At 53.3% G+C, this 19607-nt stretch overlaps 1 protein-coding gene across 2 annotated transcripts in view; it reads right to left on the bottom strand.

Annotated features, from left to right (window-relative positions):
- Window positions 1-234: 234 nt before the first annotated feature.
- The window catches only part of RBM19 (RNA binding motif protein 19), a 70267-nt gene continuing 50894 nt past the window's right edge, over window positions 235-19607 (bottom strand). The window contains exons 23-25 of one of the 2 annotated variants that reach the window (XM_037388651.1): window positions 17646-17766; window positions 10074-10187; window positions 235-626 (exon numbers count right to left, since the gene is read on the bottom strand). In XM_037388651.1, coding sequence (XP_037244548.1) covers window positions 10096-10187; window positions 17646-17766 — 213 coding nt within the window. In that variant the 3' untranslated portion in view covers window positions 235-626; window positions 10074-10095. The remainder of the gene's footprint in view (window positions 627-10073; window positions 10188-17645; window positions 17767-19607) is intronic. The other variant, XM_037388736.1, reaches the window with a different exon arrangement.

The raw sequence follows: 19607 nt of genomic DNA, 5'->3' as shown, positions 1-19607 counted from the left end.
GAAAAGCAAAGCCTCTTTCCCTTTGAAAGCTGGGAAGGGAGAGACGGGAGGCAATTGCCTGAGAGTGGGGACAGAAATGACACGGGCACAAAGCCGAAAGCAGCAAACCCCAGGCCTCCCTCCTAAAATATGCTTATCTCCCTATCAGACCAAAATAACTACCTAGCTGGGGCGAATATGTATTAAACAAACAAATTCAAACAAACCTGAGATGTGACTCAGGTTGGAAAACTCTTAAAATATACTCTTGGCTTTTAATGTACAGAAATTATCATTTAACTCAGGCATTAAAAGCAGGTTCTGCCAGAGTCCCTGGGGTCAGCAGGGGAAGTGTCCATCTCCCCGGGTTTCTGTGGCACCAGGTTGGGCGGTTTCTGAGATGAGGGGAATTGCATCCTTGCCTGGATTTAAGAAGCAATCCTCGGGCAGGAGCTGCTGGCAGACAAGGGCTCTTCCTCCTGCTCCAAATTCAAGGTCTGTTTAAAAGGCTGGGAATACTGAGACCTGGGCACATGGCATAAATCAGCTGTCGGGTTCACAGGACGAGTGGACTCTGCTGGCAACAAGTGTGCTGGCTGCCGGGTCCCCAGCAGAGGCTTCTCCCTCTCCATCCATCAGCGAGAGACCTGAGAAGATGGAAAAAAAAATATTAATGCCACGTAGCAGCTCCCTGCCACCGCCGGTGAGACAGCGAGGGGGACTCGAGCACGCTGCTGCTGGGCTGGGGGACACACAAGTGCCCAACTCCGTACCCGGCACAGCCGGCTCCTCCAGCGGGATGGAGAGCCCGGGCAGGGGATGAGATGCTGGGTCACTTCCCGTGAATACAGAGGCACACAGGCAGGAGGGAGGTAAGAAATGGGATGCGGGGAGAAACCGGAGAAAAGAAAGGAGAGAATGAGGAGAAGAAAGGGAAGGAGAAGAGGCAGTGGGGGGAGAGGGAAGGAGCACGCACGCGTGCCCATCTGGGCAATGCATCACATTGAAATTGTCCCGCATTAAAAATTCACCAGCCAGTGAATTTTCAAGGGATTTGTAGTAATTAGATGACAAAATGCTGGCAAATCTCAGGCTTGCCAAAGATGTTACTCAGGGGTCAAAGACTCGACACTTTTGGCTGGGTAATTTGTAAGTGTCAATCACACTCAGCCATCAGAGAGAAAGGAGAGATCTAACGGCTGAATCCTAACGAAGTCCAAGGCCCCTGCCTGCCGTCGCCTTGCCTGCCATCGCCCCCGCTGCCCCCCTCCCGCCTCGCGCAGCCGCACTCGCTGCCGGGCACATGGGGCTCCAGGCACACCGGCTGGAACACACAGTGGGTTTCTTTTTAAAAAAAAAAAATTAAAAAACAACTTTTATCCTGCTGGGGGTGGGGGGGCAGGGGGGATGGTGAGCTGCGAGCCCCCCAGGGTGACCCCTCCACAGTCCTGTATCACTTCTGACATGTGGTTAAAATTGCTCCTGGGATGGTCCATCCTCCTGTTTCCCAGGGCTCGCTTAGCCCAGGCTGACACACTGGGCTGCATTCAGCTGAAAATGAAATTAAAACAGCTCCTGCCTGCGATCTGCCCGTTTCTGCCTCTCCATCAGGCATTACGGAGCCACCAGCACCACCACAGGGTCTGTCTCTGTGGAAATAACCTGGGTTACTTTAGACACCAGCGGGATGCTCCTGGCCACGGGCAGTGGCAGCGGAGTGCCGGAGGGGGGTCCTGCTTCGGGGTGGCAGCTCGTGTCACACACCCACCCGGAGCCTGGGGGAGAAAGGACATGAGAAGGTTTTCTACTTCATCAGCTTAGAAATCAGACCACAAAGTGCTAAATTAAAGCTTTACCCCACATGCCATGAGAGATCCCTGCCCCGGCCATACACGAGGTCTCTGGTGTGGGGCTCAACTTTGCTGAGGCTCGGCAGGAGGGATGTGCTGAGGTTAAACCCGGCCTTTGCTGCCGGGTTCTTGGGACAGGGTGGACCCCACAAAGGCAGGGTATGGCCCCATGGGGCCGGCTGCCTGGAAACTGAAGTGTATTTTTGCAATTTCTGGTCAGATTTCTAAGCTGATGAAACAGAAAATCTCTGGACTGATCCGAGGGCAGCACCCAGGAACTTCTGCAGCCCCATGAGCATCAGTGGGATGGCTGCTAACATGGGCTACACTTAACTCCGAAAAGATTTTAGGTCACCAAATGCAGGAGAGGCAGGAACATGATTTCCTCTCCATCTCTGGTGGCTTATAAAGCTGTCCTCATTACACCTGCTAAATCCCACCTCCGGTTTTGGGCCGTGAGGGATGGTTTAAGCTGTAGGGAAGGGATGAAGGGATGCTGGGGGGTCCAGACACCAGCTCTGTGCTGCTGCAGCTGCTGGGGCATCAAAAGCATCCATCACACCCCAAGGGAAACCACTCTGCACACCCAAACCCCGCTTTCTGATGCACTTAAATAAGCCAAGTCACAGGGCACAAGAGAAAAAAAGGTTTGTTTGCTCCACGCCATGCAGTGTGCTAAATATTGTGAGCATCCTCAATCCAGCGGCACAGGGAGAGGAGAGGTGGGGAACGGGTGTGGAAGGGTGGGAGGAAAATCGCCTTTGGACAGAGTTGCTGCGGTTTATTTTGAATCCATTGCAATTCCTTGCTGTAGGACAGCGGGACTGTAATATCTGGTAACTCAGCCAAGCAGCAGCGTGGTGCTCTCCAGCCACTGCGCTGCCCTATATAAGGGAGCTAAGGGGACTGTAAAAGTGGCTATAGGTTTCTCCTCAATTTAAAAAGTCATTTAGCAGCTGCAAAACACCGCCTGGCAACAGCTGGCCCTCAGAGGGGCATCCTTCCTTCAGCTACTCATCAGCTGCATTTTGAGCTTCTATTCTGTGTATTTAAATAGCCTGAATCACAGGCTCAGATCTGCAGAGGTGCTTTTCCATTTTTTCCTTTATCTTAACTTTATCTAACGTCATCTTAAGATGCTGCTAGAAGAACATTTGTTGGGAAGCAGCAGCTGATCTGCATAGGGAAGGACTCTGTGACCTCCTCAGCACCCACTGCTGCTGCTCTGTCGGGTGTCCGGAGCTGTCTCCCATGGTGCCCATGGGGCAGTGCCTCCTCCCCACTGGAGCCTGCTGCCAGCAGATGAAGACCAATAGTCCACCTCACTGCGCCCGAGCGCAACTCCTACCACTGCCTCGCTCGCTGTTGCAGGAGAAAATTAACCACCAAACAAAGCAAAACCTGAATTTTAGTTGCGTGAACACAAAGAAAAATGTTTTTCCCCCCAGATCACCTCTCCTGACACATGCTACAGACCTCCCTCTTACCTTCCTACTCTTATTCCCCTTGACAGGCAGCACTGCGTGCAACTGCTGTCCCAGCAGCTTTGCTAAGCCCTGAGCTGGGGATGTCACACGTGGGGATGTGATGACACCGGTGCTGTACCACCCGGTCCACGTGGGCTGCAGGGCAGAAGCGCTGGCGGGATGCACAAGCTGGGCACACTGAGGCCCGTCAGCCCAGCACGGTCCTGCGGCTGGAAGGGAGAGCTGCGCCTAATTATGTGGCACTAATTACAGACTGTGGAACGTAGGGCTCGAGCTCATGCAGGTCTGAGCCTGGCCACCGCTGCCCCGCGGCAGGGGAGGCTGGATGCCGTCCCTTCTCTGGGGATCTCCCCTGCTGCTGCTGCTGCTCTCCCCTCTCTTGCTGGCATTGGTTTCTCTGTTTCACCGATTCACATCACACCGTGTGCACACCCGCCTCAGCCAACGTCTGTTCGTATTCTCTCTGCCTTTCTTCCTAGCTCCAGTTTGGGGTGAAAGCCTCCCTTATTAGCCAATTTGGATACCTATTTACTGTGAATTACTGAGCCTGATTATTATTCATGAATGGCTAAGTCTGAAATCTCAAGCCCTGCCATGCGATTTCTCTCCCTCTCCAATGCATATATTTAGGGAAAACAGGAGGCAGTGTGTCTCAGTCACACGCAGACACACTCCGGAGAAAGGAAAGCTGCATGCTCACTCTCCTGTTTTATTTCCCATCAAGGAAGGTGCTGGTGGAAGCTGGAAGGTGCTGGTGGAAGCTGGAAGGCAGTGGTGCTGAACACTGGTTATGGTGCGACCCAGGGTAAGGTCCAGACATGCTGTAACATGACAGGGAAGCTTGTGCTCCCCAGATCTGCAGCCAGCATCCCAGCCAACTGTCCCTGCAGGTGGCTGCAGCCTGGGGCGATGCCAGTTTGCTGCTGCCCCCTCTCATAATGGGGTCCAGGTACTGGGAGTCACCTTGGCTGTGGCTGAGCCCGGCTGACCTGTGGCAATCAGTTACCCAGCGGTGACTTGTCTGATCCCTTAGACACAATCAGAATATTTTAATGCTGGCTGCAGGGAAGGAAAGGAGGTTTCTGTGAGAGGTGGGGAAAAGATGGGGCAGCATCAGCAGCATCCCTTGGCTAATCCTCCACCAAAGGAGAAGCAAATGGGGTTTGCAATTGCAAAAGGCTGGTGGAAGGGAGACGATTAGGAGCTGAAGAACAAGCCCTGACTGTCAGTTAAAGCAGGAGTTTGTAGCAAACCTGCATGCCTGGCAGGGAGTAGGGCTGCTCCTGGCAGGGATACAGCAGTGGGCACAGCACACAGCTGCTTCCACCTGCAGACCTGTCCTGTGCTTTGCAAATGGGGAAACCAAGGCAGTGAGGGAAAGTCTCCACGGGAAAGCATCGCTCCACCAGCAGCACGCACGCCTTCATACTACTTCTTCTATCTCAAGGGAGCAGCAACCAAAGCACTGGTTTTTTCCAAGCCCAAACCCTTCCTGTGTGTTTCCTGCCACATCTTGCTCAGGAAGACAACTCTGAGCATGCACAGACACCTCACTTACTGCCTCTGCCAGCAGACAAGCAAAGCTGGTAGAGTTGCTGGGGAGAAGGGGGTGGCTGCCAACACCAACAGGCAGTCAGGAAGGCTTGAGATCCCAGAGCTCCCGCCTGGAGCCGGCAGTGGGGCTGGAAAGCAGCAAGCACAATGCAGCGGGATGCAAGCTCTTCCTGCAGCCCTGGCAAAGGGCTGGTGAATGGCACCTGCGGTACTTGCTGTGAAGAGACAGGCTTGCTCGGCCCTCCAGCGCTTGCGGGGCACACTGGGGAGGAAGACTTTGCAAAGGCAAGATGGAATTAAGGGGATGAGAAGAGCTGAAATTTGTGATCCAGTGCTGTAGGCAGGACCAGTGCAACAGTGATGAAAAGAAACCACTTGTGGAGGGGGCAAAGGGATGGGGGCACGTTCTAAGCAGCAACATTTCAAGCCCACAGCTCAGGAAAAGAGCAGCTCGCAGAGTGAGATGCTACCTGCCTGTCTATGTCGATGCTGAGTCCCCCTCCTCCTTCCAAGGGACAGTGGGAAAAACAACACAGATTGTGGTCAAGAGTTTTCCAAAGGTGATGAGTCGCTTTGAGCAATGAAAGAGGGCACAGCAGCACCGCCTGGCTCCGAGGGCAGCGGGAAGCATCACTCAGCCAAGACACCCAGCCCTGGGAGCAGAGGAGCTCGCAGCACCCAGCCCGACCCCAGCCCGGTGGATATCCTCTGCGCATTGACTTGCTTGCTGTCCCCTTAAGTAGATAACAGCCCACACAGGCCTCTGGCAACAGGCAGCAATAAAGTAAAGCTAGTTTTACATTAAAACCCGTTAACCCTCTAATTCAGTAAAAAGGCTGCATTTGAATAATATCCTAATCCAATTGCGGAGCCGGCCCTGGGGAGGGGGATACAGAGGGTGCCCGGGGAGCAGCCGCAGCTGTCACAGCTCCAGCTGCCATCCAGCTCACCGGGGTCTCGCCCTGGACAAAGCCATCACAATCTGGCGAAAGCCCCCCTGGCAGGGCAGTGGTCTTCAACCTGGGGTCTGCAGACCCCACAGGGACCCTGTACCATATCCTGGGGCTTGCAGAAGACAGGACCGAGTGTAAACTACTGGTTTCAGTTCTCCGATGGGGAAAGCATGTGCCAAGCACCAGCCCAGAGAGACTTCCCCAAGCCCATCTGCCAGAGCCTGAAATAACCCCTGCAGCCCCACGATGGCCACATCTGCAGCTCCTGCCCAGGGCAAGGGGTGATGGCTTGGCCAGGAGCAGGGGCTTGCAGCGGGCTGCTCCTCCTCTCTGCCACCAGCACAGCCTGGATGCAATGCACACCACCCCCCTCCCCAAAAGGACACCGAGAGCAGATGGGCATCGCACCCTCAACATGCCCAGGTCTCCCCAGGGAGCACAGGGCAGCTGAGGGGTGACCAGCGCACACGGTGACCCCAGCCCTGCGGTGTCAAGAGCCAGCAAAACAAGGGGACCAGGGCCACAGCTCATCATAGCCCAATTACAACAATTAGCGTGTAATCATTTGTTATAGATACAACCTTTCTGAATAATAGTTACTGCTAAAAGAAACTATTATCACTCTTGAACAAAATAAGCATATTGTGATAATGTTCAACTAGCGAAGTACCGCCAGGGTTAAGGACCAGCGGGAGGCTATTTCCCAGGTTTAACTACACGGACAGTTAAAAGAGTTTGCATTATTTTATCTTTAGGATTGTTTCACATCGGACTAAAAAAAAAAAAAAAAAAAAAAAAGGGGCAGCAGGGAGTGATGAATTTCCTGCAAACCTACTTAGGCATTCATTTTAATTCAGGGTAATTAGCAGGTATATGCTCATTTTCAGAAAACTCCTGTTAAACCCACTGTAATTTTAGGGGTGCAATGTGTGGGATTCTCAATACGTAACAAAGAAGTCGAGTCTTTGCTTGTGGAGTAGACATTAACTCAAACTGTTCTCCAGAGCTGCAATCAGCACTTTCATAATTAATGTACAGGCATACGTATCTGTATACACATACACAGCCCCCCCCTGCACACATCAAACAGATTTCCTTGATACCAAATTGCCTGAAAAATTAACCAATGTCAAACTGCTCAACAAGATAAGTATCATTAAGGGAAAAAGAAAATCTTCATTATGTTTGAAGGTACGGAAAAAAAAACCCACCCTCATGAATGTTTTCTAGCCTGCTTCCAGACTGGGAAATATGTTTTAAAACATATCAAAGGGTTAAATTAATTTTCATTAAAATTTAAATTTGAGAAGGCTCCTTCTCCTCTTTCCTCCCTCCTCCCCCTTTGAACGTTTGACTGGCAACCATTTCATATTTCAATCTCGGCAGAACAAATTGAATTAGATGTTGAAACCAAACTCTGCTCTGTTCTCTAAAGCCTACATGCTCTGCTTGCGCTAATCCTTTTCGTCGCCACTGCAGACCTCAGAGACACTCAGCAAGAAACCTGCCCCACCACAAAAGACAATGAAGGGAGAGAGGGAAAAAAAAACCACAACAGGAAAAAAAACCCCTCAGGAAAATCCAACCCCAACCTGCAACGCTGCAGAGCTTCACTTAAATCATGTGCTGGGTGATACATGTGCCTGGAAGGGACCCTGCCCAGCTCCTCTGTCCTCTGTGCGGGTTGGTCCTTCACCCCCCCTGGATGTTAATGTCCTGTTTCCCTGTAGTGACCCCCCAGTGCGGGGCTGCCCCAGCACCACTGAGGGGTCCTGCTGCTGCTGCCCCCTGCACCGGCACAGATGGCAAAGGCAGTGGGGAGCCACGGAGGGAGTGGGGATGGGAATGCCACTCATCAACGCTGAGCAAAAAAAGGAAAAAAAAAAAATGCTTGTCACCATTTGGCTGACGCAGTGACACCCCCTTTGACAGTGCGGCTCTGACACCCGTGACTCAGTTTACCCACCTGTCCACTGAGCACGAATGCCTGTCTGCTGCAGGGCAGGGTAGATGTGCTGGAGCTGCCATAAGGGATCCATGTTCTACACCACAGCCCTGAGGAGGGGGACACCCCTGAATTTTGGGGGTCTGACCCTAAGCCAGCAGCCCCAGGTTCTGACAGCAGGGAAGCCAGTGCAGGGGGCTGGGAAGCCGCTCGGAGGCAGCAGCAGGCTCCCGAGCTGCAGCGTGGTTTAGGGGACTGGCACAGGGTGTTACAGGTCTGGGTGCTGAGCCATAGCACTCAGCCTCCTCCCTGGGGACTGCATGAAGAGCCAGGGACCCTCCAAGCCCACTGGTCTGTAAGCACAGGGCTTGTCCGGGCTCTGAGCAACACTGCATGTCCTGCCCCTCCTGTGCTGCTCCATCCCTCCCCACTTCCATCATTCCCCAGCTCCATCCCTCCCCACTTCCATCATTCCCCAGCTCCATCCCTCCCCACTTCCATCATTCCCTGGCTCAGTCCTCAGGCTGGCTGTTGGAGGTGTTAACAGCACGTACACCTGGAGGCATCCTTAAATCAGAGCGGTTCCAAGGGAACAAATGTTATCTCGAAGCCCCGGCACTTACTGCAGACGCACCGCATGAAGCAGGCAGTTATTTAACCCAACTCGGATTACTCCTGCGGTCACGTAAGCACCTTCCCTTTCATCAGGAGGGCCCCGGCGCTGTGCTCGTGCCTGACACTTGCTGCAGCCCGGGAAGGCAGATGTATTAGCAGGGTTATTGGTCGGCTCCAGGCCCAGATGCGCTCGCTATTCAGGCGGCCAGCGGTGTTGTGGGTTGAACAAAAGTCTGGTAATAAGTAAGGTTATGAGCATCCCACTGCTAGGTGTATTGGGTACCACCTCGCAGCAATAGGCAGATATTGCTGAGAGGAAAACAGCTTCTCCGGCAGTAATGTGCAACACACACACAAACACACGCCAGCAAGCGTGGGGAGGCTTCCCGGTGCTGATACACAGTCCCAGGTTCACCCCAGCACAGTGGGCTCAGTGCCGCTTCAGACATGTGCAGCATGCGGCCCTAGCAGCACCCCAAAAACCAGGCTGGCCCTGGGCCACTTGGATGAGATTTAGGAACTGGTGTCACTTCTTTGGTTGTAAAAATGGGAGCCAGAACATGTCAAAATCACTCCTTTGGTTGTGTTGAGCGAACACAGCGCTGCTGGAGAAAGCCCTGCAGGGAATTTCTCCCCAGCGTGAAGGATTCGTCAATCCAGTACCCAGAGCCACCTCCCTACGGGCAGCGCACCAGTGCGATGCACTTCATCTCTCTTGGCCCTGCATGAGTTTCTCGGCACCAGATGGGGTTTCATCACCGTGGAGGTGGGCAGCGAGTTCCTCAGTGGATGGAAAAAGGGGGGCAGAGTGCAGTTCAAAGGGACCTGGGAGCCTCCCTGGTGATTTTATTGCACTTCTCCGGATGCTGTGGCTGGGGAACAGGCTTCCTACCAGCAATCCGGTTTCCACCACGGCCACAAACACGCACAAAGGAGATCCACAAGCCTGTCTCACCTCTCTTGAACCCACAGAGGGTTCGCTAAGCGGTCTCAAAAGGAGGTGGGGAGCTGGCTGAACTGCACATAGTTTGACCACAGGGAGCTATTTAATCCTGGCTCCCTCCAGCAAACCTCTGCCGTCCCACACTCTCCAGCCTCAAGATGCTACTCCAAGGAAGACACATGCTAAGGAGGAGCGAGGCCAGCCAGGACTCAAGACAGCATGAACTAGACTGTGGGGCTGCGTGGTGCCCTTGGAGGGAATGAAGCCATGGAGGCTGCGGGTGCTAGCAGGGAAAAGGCCTTTGCCAAACTGTTTCATGGTGGCAGCTGCAGGTTGGTCTCCAAACAGGCGCTTTTTTTCTGGCAGCCCATCTGTTCTCCCCCAGCCCCAGTGAGGGCCAATTCACAACTCAACAGTGATTTCTGCTGCAGCAGCAATTCTGCTGGCTTCCCCTGTAGGAAAGCAAACACACTGGGGAGCATGCAGAAGCACAAACAGTGCATGCACTCACTTCAATGCAGAGCCTAAACCGAGCCCAAATCTGGGCTGTACCTTTTGAGACCATGGCTACGAGCCTTCGGGGTGACAGGGAGGAAAGGCAGCGGATGGGATCCTGGCTCGGAGGCTGATGAGCCTTTGCAATGCCGCCTTCTCCTCCTCCTGGCACTGCTGACACTGCAGCAGCCCAAGGCATTTGACCTTTAGGGCCAGCTGTGCCCGCCACAGCCCCACTGCCCTGGTACCCACCTCACCAGATGCCAGGCAGCTGTTAGATGGCCTCGTCTTTGTTGCTCTCCTCCTCTTCCAGATGCTCCAGGATTTCATTCAAAACCTCTGATCGTTTTCTCTTGTTTGGGGAGTCTGTCCAGACCCGAGTGGTAGTGAAGGGCATGCAAAAGAAGAAAAGCAAAGATTATAACCTGGGGCCCATGCACAACTGCCTCCACTTTGTGCTACCTCCAGCACCCCTCATCCTCCTCAGTTGTTACTGCAGCTAAGGTAAAGCCCCTCAACTATCATTTACTCTTCCTCACCAGGCAGGTCCTGGCAGGGCACCACAGCTGCTGGTGTGACCCCACACCTACCCCCATACTTTAGTTCACACGCTTTGGTGGAAGCAAACAGCCTCAGCATCCAAACAGGCTCACTGGTGATGCCAACCCTTCCCATTGAGCCCAGTTCACCCATTCCCTGTCCAAGAATGGTCACCCTACCAACCTAGACACCAGCCTTGGTTCAACAAGGCTTGTGGCAGGACACAGACCCACCAACATCTTTGCTGAGACATACGATCTCGGTGCCTGGCCCCGCAGCCCAGCCCACATCTCCCACATCGGCTGGCAATGGGTAAAGGCGAGGGGCTGGCTCTTCCCTGACAGCTGGGGCAGTGATGTCCCCACCTTGCTTTACCTGCCCCACACCGACAGCACTGTCCCGTGACCCACAAGGCATCATCATGCTCCCAAAACCGCTGTGGGGTGCAACACCATGCCTGCATCCATCGTCAGGGATGTCAGAGTCTGCAGGAGGGCGAGAAATCCCCGGGGGGCTGCCAGGACCCGGCATCAGCACCCGGGTGACAAAAGCCATTTGGCCCCTGTGCTGAGGCTGAGGGCGGCGCTGCCTGCTCTCCGCTGGGCAAGAAATGCCCTCCCAGCAGGAGCCGTGGTGCAGCCCCTTCTCCCCCCGCTCGCTCCCCAGCCAGCGGCTCTCACTTGCGAGCAGCACATGGAGAACAGCTGTTTAAATCCTGCTTTCAGACATCAAAAGCCTCGCTGGGTTTCTCAAACAAACAAACATACCATAGGACTAAAGAAAAGGTGTAAAATAAATAAATGGAACAAGCTGTGCATTTTCTTTTAGTATTACAGCTGCTGTGGGAGATAAACAACAAGTAAATGTCACAAAACATCAATACAGAAGAAATTAACCTCACAAAAGCTCACATCCCCCCCTCCGCCTCCCCCCCAACTCCCAACAATTTTGCATTTCTGGAGTTCCCATCTAATGATTTTATTTTTCAATTAATTCCTTGACAGAGCGCCAGAACCTGCCTCCTTCCCCGCTAGTGGCTGCGGGGATGGGCAGGGGGACGGGGGTGCCAGCAGCCCCAACTCGCCTCCTGGCACCCATGCCGCTGAGCTCAGGGGAGGCAAAGGGGCTGCAAGGTGCCACCCCAAGACCCTGGAGCGACTCTTCCCAGCTCAACCATCCAAAAGCAAAAGGCACAACCCACCTGGGAGGAAGGTGCCAGCTCAGTGGATCTCCCTCCCCTTTACTCTGCCCTCCCAGCTCCTGCAGCCCTAGCCAGGCTCATGCTTGGGGCTCAGAAATGGCACCAAATGTGGTCTCAGCTCCCAAATCCATAGCAAGGAAGAGTGTGTCCCCCACCTGCCACCCCTTCCCCACCAGCCCCTGATGTGCCCCATGAGGAGACCCTACACAGAGGTGATGATGGGGGTTGCACGGCGGAGGAGATGCTGGATGTGGGGTGCTGGGTGCTAAGGGAGCAGCCCTAAGCAGTGCAGTGCAGCCAGAGGATCTGCTGTGGTGTGGGCAGGGGGCTGGTAGGGCAAATGACCCCCGCCGTGTGTGCTCCAGATTCACCAGCTCCCCAGCCACAGCACTGTTGGGGAGCACCAAAGCATCCCTCAGCACCACCTAACAAGGAGGAAAAGGGGGGTAAAAAACCCCAGGAGGGTGGGGAAGTGAATTGGTTCAACTTCAGTTCAGCCACTCCAAGCTGGTTAAGGTTTGCCCGCTAACGATCCCATTTGCTTCCTTTAAACAATAGCCAAAGCCGGCGGGGGTGGGCCGAGAGGGGGATTACCACGGGATTAGAACGTGGCAGGGTTGCGAATGCCACGCTAATCCTGCAGGGTTTTACTCTCCGGCTACGGCATGTGTTTGCATTAGTTACAGATGCTCTCTCTAAAAAAAAATATCTAAAAAAAAAAAAAAAAAAATAGAAGAAAGGACTAAAAAGGAAGCCCAAAAGGCTGGGAGGTGAGGGCAGGCGTGGTGGGTCTGTAATGCAGCCGAGAGGTAAAAGAAGCAGCGTGGGGGTCTGCAGCCAAAGGAGGAGCAACCTGGGAAAGATGACAGGGATGGAGAAGAATCTTCCCACCCTGCTGGGGAGGGCAGGAGGATCAGGTCCTGAGCAGAGCATGCCTTCCTCTGCAAACACTCTACTTCCAGCAAACAACTGTAAATAATCAAGGGCAAGCCACGCTGGGGCTCCACCGCTTTGCACGCACCCACAGCCCTCTGCTGAGACCGGGGGCCTTGCTGGAAACGCTCTCACAACTACAATACAAGCCAGACCCCCTCCTCACACACCTCTCTCATTTGCCTGCCCTGCAGCCTCCACACCCCCTCTTTCCAGCCCAACCTTCCTATAACCCCCCCCCGCACAAGTCATTCCTTCCCCTTCCCACGTCTTACGTAAAATTCCCCATCTGTCAATTTAATTCTTTGATCGATGGGAAAGAGCAGGAAAAAACGGCCCAGCACAGCTGGCTTCCCAAGTTAGCCCTGGCAGGATACCGCCAGCCCCGCTGGTGACGGCTGAGTGCAATGTTTGTGAAGCGCAGAGAACACAAGTCAATAGTAATTTAACTGGATTGGGAGCGAGTACCTTCCCTGCACGGACTGCGAGCTCCTGGGAGAGAGGGAGCACACGCACGCTGAGGGTATCACTGCCTTGCTCACCAATCTTCCCCCAGTGAGGTTTCCCAGGATGGAGCTGTGCCGGCAACCGTGGTCCTGTGCCAGGCGAGCAAAGGAAGGGGGATCGAGCTGTTACAGACTCTTTGTGGGCTGCAGTGATGTGACTGTGGGGATACAGGAGATGCGCAGGTCTGCAGTGGGGCTCTGGATGTGACCCTGGACTGCATACCTCCAGATCTGCCTCTCACCCCAGGGCTGGCAAATTCAGCTGCAGGGCTTTGGGATCCCTTCATCACTATTTTGGCACAGCCAAAATATTCTCTCTGCTGGTTTCAAAGGCATCAGTGATCCTTGTCTGCCAAAGGGAAGATCCACCTGCCGAAATGAGGGCCAAGATGCTGCTGGTGGCAGAGTCTGTGCATCCCTCGCTGCTCTGATGTAGCGCTTGCCACGACCCTGCTCCACGTTATGGGCTGGATTAGAGGCCCTAAGGCCAACCTTCCCATGGCTTCTCCTTACCTCACTACAGTAGATAAGTCTCTTTATCCACAGTAGCATCAAATCCTCCCCTGTAGCTGGCCAAGCTCTCAGGCTCTCCAGCCACCTTGCAGCAGTGGGTCCCACAGATTAACAATGCATGGTGGGGTGCAATTAAAGCTCAAAGAAAGCTTCTTTTTTGTCCCTAACATAAGACACTGCCTCACGATGAAAAGAAGGTGCACTCAGAAATGAGCAAAAAGACTTAAACCTCTTACAGACGGCTCAGAGGCAGGAAAGCAAGCGCAGGGTGTAGTGCCTCTGTCCCAGCCGTCAGGGCTAGGCTGCGGCTTCACTCCTGATAGCATTACAGAAACCATCTCTGGCAGCTGATGACCACTTCTGGGCTCCTCACTTTCTCCTGGAGCATTACAAAGACTTAGAATAAGCCATGAAGAATAACCTGAAAACTACACAAAATGGGAAGGAAGCCTATTCCATTTTATTGCATCTATTAGACCTATTGAAAAGATGGCTCAGAAATGGCTTGATTGCCACTACAAATGCTTGCACAGAGAAAAGACTTAGGAGACCAGACCTCTCTTTAACCTAACAAATAACAGCAGAGTGAGACCTGGGAACTGGAAGCCAAATCTCTATAAATGGTGTCTAGAAATATGGCGCATAATTGTAGCACAGAGAAGTCAGTGGTAGGACGTGTGTCCCGCAGCCCAGGTCTAGGCTTTACGAAGTATTTCCTTCCTAAGACAAAAATGGCAGGGATGACACTGGCACTGCTGGGTGAGGGGTCTTGGGTGGTGCTACCCAAGACACCAGCCTGAAAGATCGAGGTTGCTCTTTCAAAGCTGGCAATGCAGAAATCTGCTGTGATGGCAGCGAGACGGAGCAGGATGAGCTCATGGCTCAAGTCAAACTCACCACCCAACCCAGGGGAGTGCAGGTCAATGTGTTGTCCCACTGGACCTGGGTGACAGCAACCCCCCAGGCCTTAGAGCAATCTTCTCACCCTCTGTTAGCACTCTGCAGCCTCTCCTACATGCAGATACACCATGTGCTAACTGTGGAAACATCTGTGCATCACTGTTGTGCCCACAGCAAACCAGAAACTGCACAGAAAAGAGGAAATAAAAGAAGAAAAAGAAGAAGCTTTTCAAAACACTTAAATTCCCATTGCATAAAACTTGGGAGAAATGTGTCTGAAAGCCCCGTGAGATGGACAGTCTCAGTCCCTTGTCCTGCTTTAACACTTTCACCTCTTCTGGTATGTGCAAAGTCCTTGGCATGCTCCCTGGTTGCTTTTACTTCTGTGGAATAACCAGGAAAAGGGCCAGAAGCAGCAGAGGCCATGCATCACCCTGTACTGATGGCACAGCACTGCCAACACGGCTTGATACAAACACACAACGCTGCTACAGCAAGACCAGCCTCTCCAAACAGCACGGGTGGCTTGTGGTGTTGTAGGCCTCCAGGTCCAAAAGGATCACAAAAGGCTTTCAGAGAAAGGAAAAAAAGAAAAAGATTCTCCCGTGGGATGGCAATGCTATAAATGCAATAAAAAGAAATTTAGGGCAGGAAAAAAGGAATAAGCTGAGTTAGGTGGTCAGATAAGACCCACTCCATCCACCACTGCACCTTTTGATAGCATCTGCCTCCACGTCCTGCTTCTCAGACGCTGCTGGCTGGGCTTGGCTTGGGGAGCAACACAAGGACTGCAGCAGCAGCGGCTTTTGGTGGTAAAAAGCAGCTGAAGACACCAAAGACCTCAGGGTCTCAACTCTTTCCTGAGCCTTGAAGACACAAAATTATTTTTTCTCTCCCATTCCCAGCCTGGTCCCTTCCTACCTGACAATAAGGGACCACAAGTGCCTGACCACTGAAGCCTGCAAAGCTGTGGGAAGACCCTCACACAACATCCACACTGGGGAGGGAGAAGAAAATTCATGGGGACACCCATGAACAGTGCAGGGATGTCTGAACTGCTCCTGTGCCTTGTGGGGAGAGAAGGAAAGTGGGTGGGTGGGAAATGGGTATTGGTAGGAAAAAATTAGCTTGGTTTCTGGTTAAGAGAATCCAGTCTGCAGCACCAGTGCAATGAGATGTGCGGTTTCAGCCCAGCTGTTCAGCTGGCTGCAGGGATGAGGAGGATTCAAGGCAGGGCAGCAGTGCCGTGTGTGCTCTGTATCCTCTGCCCTGGCTCCACGTGGGAAAACCAGCCTCCAGCTATGTTGGGGAAGAAATATGAAGGAGCATCCCACGGGGGCCGAAGTCTGGTAGCTGCAGTTTTCCCCTCTTTATCACTATCGCTTTCTGCACACCCACAGCAAAAGGGACAGAGCCTGGCTCCCTCCCCTCCTCAGGGCCGCTGGGCATCACTGCCAGAAACCCTGCCGCAAGCCTGTCTTGAAACCAGGAGAGGGCACTTCCCAAAGAAAGAAAATCCCACTCATGAAACTCCAGCCTGCCAGTGCGGTGCAGAATGAGACCCGGTCCCAGGCACCAGACAGCGCCGGGTGCCCGCTGGCTGCCCCAGATGGGCTTTGTTATTGAGAAACGCTTCTGGCAGATCCCGCTCTGCCGCAGGATTAGCTACCAGCAGTTTTGCAGTGGAGGACGCGCCTGTGCACCAGACAGGGCTGAAGTCATTGGATGTTATTTCTCTCTCCTCGAGATGGGCTGAAGCACAGCAATGACGGCCGCCTTCAATCACATTTTCAGTCCCTAAAGATGGGGAGTGATAACCTTGCTCCTGTTTTTCAGCCAAGCCCCTGGGGCCACTGCAGCTCCAAGGCTGCATCTCCCCTGGGATGTGAAAACACTCTTCCTGCCGCTCTCCCAGAGTCCCCCACCTCCACGAGGAAGACCCCAGAGAGGGGGGCTGGAGCAAACACAAACAGAAATCAGGAGGCAAGCTGAGCCTGGGGGAGATGGGAGGTGACAGCTCGAAGGCAGCAGCCAGCATCTGCTGCAAGTCTGCAACTACCGTAAAGCCAAGACTATTCCCCCCACCTCCAGATTCAGCAGAGTAGAAAGGGAGAAAGGAGATCCCGAATATAAAATGGGATGCATGAACCATCACATCTTCTGCCTTCTCCACCCAGGTGGAGACTCACATCACTATGATAAAGTATGATCTGTCCCGCTTCCAGTGGTGGGTTCTGGGTGGGCACATGCACCCCTCAGCTGCGCCCATCCTCCCTGCTGCCTCACGTGTGCCCCCAGCAGCACAGCTCCATGCCCAGGCTGTTACACATCCCTGGACACTGCCGTGCTCCTTTTGGTTTCCTTTTTGCCACCCCGTTGGAGATCAGCCTGTGGATCCCAGCACATCCCACTTTGCTCCCCGCCTCCCCGGCTGTACCCACCCTCAGCCCTTGCACCACCAAACTGCAGCTTCCCCAGCCTGTAACAACCAGCACTGCACACACGACTCCACGAACGCGAGGCCACGTCCCGCTGGAGTCAAGCTTGCTAAATAAGAAGCCTTGCTGCTCTCCCATCGCTGGGGATTGCAACATGCAGCCCCACAACTGCTTATGCCAACACCCCAGGCAATGGGCACGTGCGTGATGGAGAGGGGAAGCTGGGAGGGGATGCAGGAGGAAGAGCATTGATCTTCAGCTTAGCCCTCCAGCCCAGGGGAGCCCTTCCTACATAAATATTTGCCAAGCAATGCATTTGTGCCTGTCGATGGCTGTCAATAGGAGCCTGCAGTGCTGTTATCTGCGGAGCTGTCATTCTCGGGAACCTGGTCCAAACAACCCTCTCTGCATCTCAACCAACGGCCAAATTACTTTGTCCTTTTTAATCTGCGTGCTGCGTGCACAGAGCCTGTCCCTAAATACAGAGCACCCTGGGGTGCAGGCGGACGGAGCAAAACCACTGCAGCTGGCAGGTGCCACTGAGGCGCCTCGGCAGTGCCAGCACATGGAGAGTTAACCGGCTCACATGCACACAGAGCTGTCAGACAAAGCCCTGGCCTGGATGCCTCCTGCTTCCCCCTGTGCTTGCATTGTCAGGCTTCAGCATCTACCTGCCAGCTCCAGCAAGCCGGCAGCAGTGGGGAAAGGGCTGGCGTGGGCAGGCAGCATGTGCCAGATGGGACGGTGCCAGCCAGGGCTGTATCAACAGGCCAGAAGGATGCTGCTACGTTACCGTGGAAATGGTCTGCCGTTTTCCGTCTCAGGGCCTCCACCGTCTCCTCCGTGTCTGCCCACTCCAAGACCAGCCTCCGACCGTACAAATGTGTGCTGTGGCACAGGGCGTTGAATGCTTTCTGCAGAATTAAGAGAAGAAAAAAAATTAATAAGGGAAAAAATAAAACCAGGCTCACATGAGGAAAAGCAAAAATGTCCCTCCCTCTGCCCTGAATCCAAAAGGTCACCAGAGAACATCCTACTTTGAGCACTTTGCTCTGATGGGGCAGGATTCATCTCCATCAGTAGCTTTGACTTGATCATTTATCTTCTACATAGTTGCAGCTGAGCAAATACCCATCGCCATTCCTGCAGGCTGCTGCTGCTCCCTAGGGAGCAGGCTGAAATCCAGCAGAGCAAGCACCTCAAGGTTGGCTGCAGCCTTGCATCACCCCGGGACCACACCTGAGCCAGGAAAGCTGCCGCCTGGGAAGGCTGCCGAGAACCGGGGCAGTGCTGGGTGGGCTGGCTGCAAACCAGGACCCTCACAGGCAGTGCAGCACCACTGGGTTGGCACAGGCAGAGCAACCTCACAGCTCTCCACCTAACTGTTCTCTGCTGGCACACAGTAAAGCACAGCTCCAGCATGAGTAGGGAGGTTGCTTTCTGCTCAGGGGCACAAGTTTGAAGAAGTACAAGCCCGCCAGGGAAAGCTGCTTTCCTCTCACCAGCCGTGTTGGTGCTGTCAGCCATGGTGGCAGCAAATGTAGCAAAGCCAGAAGCCAATGCAGAAGTCCTCTTCTCTTTTTGCCTATGGTGGTTTGCTACGTTACAGAAATCCACAGGTTTCCTCATTGTTAGATGCTGCTTAATAACATCCGTACAGCTATAATCTCTCGCTGATGTTTAATACAAGAACGTGAGCCAGCACAGTAGCTCAGACGGCTTTCTGTGCCTGTACGCAACCAGCTGAAGCATTCAGGAAAGAAACTGACTTGATCCAGGGAAGGTTGATTTTGTCTTTATTTCCTACATAATACTTTCAAGGAAATTTAGGACTGAGCAGGATTTGGTCCATAATGCAAATACACAAACACACTGGTCCAATATTTTCATCCCCAACAGGGCTACAGAAAAGGGGCCCAAAATGTTCTTTTAAAATTCCCAGCTAAGGCTGGGATTATGTCAGGTTACAGGCTCTGCAAACATGCATCCCTGGAACAAATATGGCACCTAGAGGACCACAGAATCACATCTCACTGTCCAACAGGGATGTGTTCTCCCACATGGAGGCCCCCAAATCAGCACCAGTCCTACAGAATATCAGACCTCTCCACTGAGTTGTCCACTAAATGGTAATTTTGAACCACTGTGGCTGTCCGCAGACGTCATGCCTCTGGGCAGAGGGGCAAATCCTGCAAGAGCCTTTGGCTGCCCACGACCACTCTGCAACAGCCAGGACCCTGCCTGAGCTGCTGGTTACAAAACTCAAAAACCTCCCCCATTTCCAGTAATCAGCACTCAGTAACCTGGGTCTTTCCCTCCTTCTGACTCCCTTTCACTCATATAATTCTCATTCATTATAAAAAAAAAGAAAGGAGAAGCACCAGTTCCACCTGCTCTGGAGCATTGCTGGGATTCCCCACCTTCAGCTGCTGGCTCCCCAGGGCTGGCCCTGGCAGGGTGGCATGCCTCCTTTTTGGGGAATCTGTTACTTTCTGAAGGGCTGCAAGCCTGGCTGGTGCTTTTGCAGCTATAGCTGGTTTTATTTGCTGCTGCTGCTGTTTTAAAAGCCTATCTTCCAATTAGCAAAGCAATGTGTTGGCTTAAATAAACACTCGGGGGGAGGTGGCAGTAGGGAGTTGTGATGGCTGTTTACGTTGGCACAAAGAGCCATTTCCAAAGCCTGGCAAACAACTACAGCTCTAATCACTGGGTCTCATTTGTTATACTTTCTAATTTCTCACTTCCTGAAGCACAA

Source organism: Falco rusticolus, chromosome 1 (genome assembly GCF_015220075.1).
Source record: "Falco rusticolus isolate bFalRus1 chromosome 1, bFalRus1.pri, whole genome shotgun sequence".
Lineage (NCBI taxonomy): Eukaryota > Metazoa > Chordata > Aves > Falconiformes > Falconidae > Falco > Falco rusticolus.
This window is presented reverse-complemented; position numbering and strand designations above follow the sequence as displayed.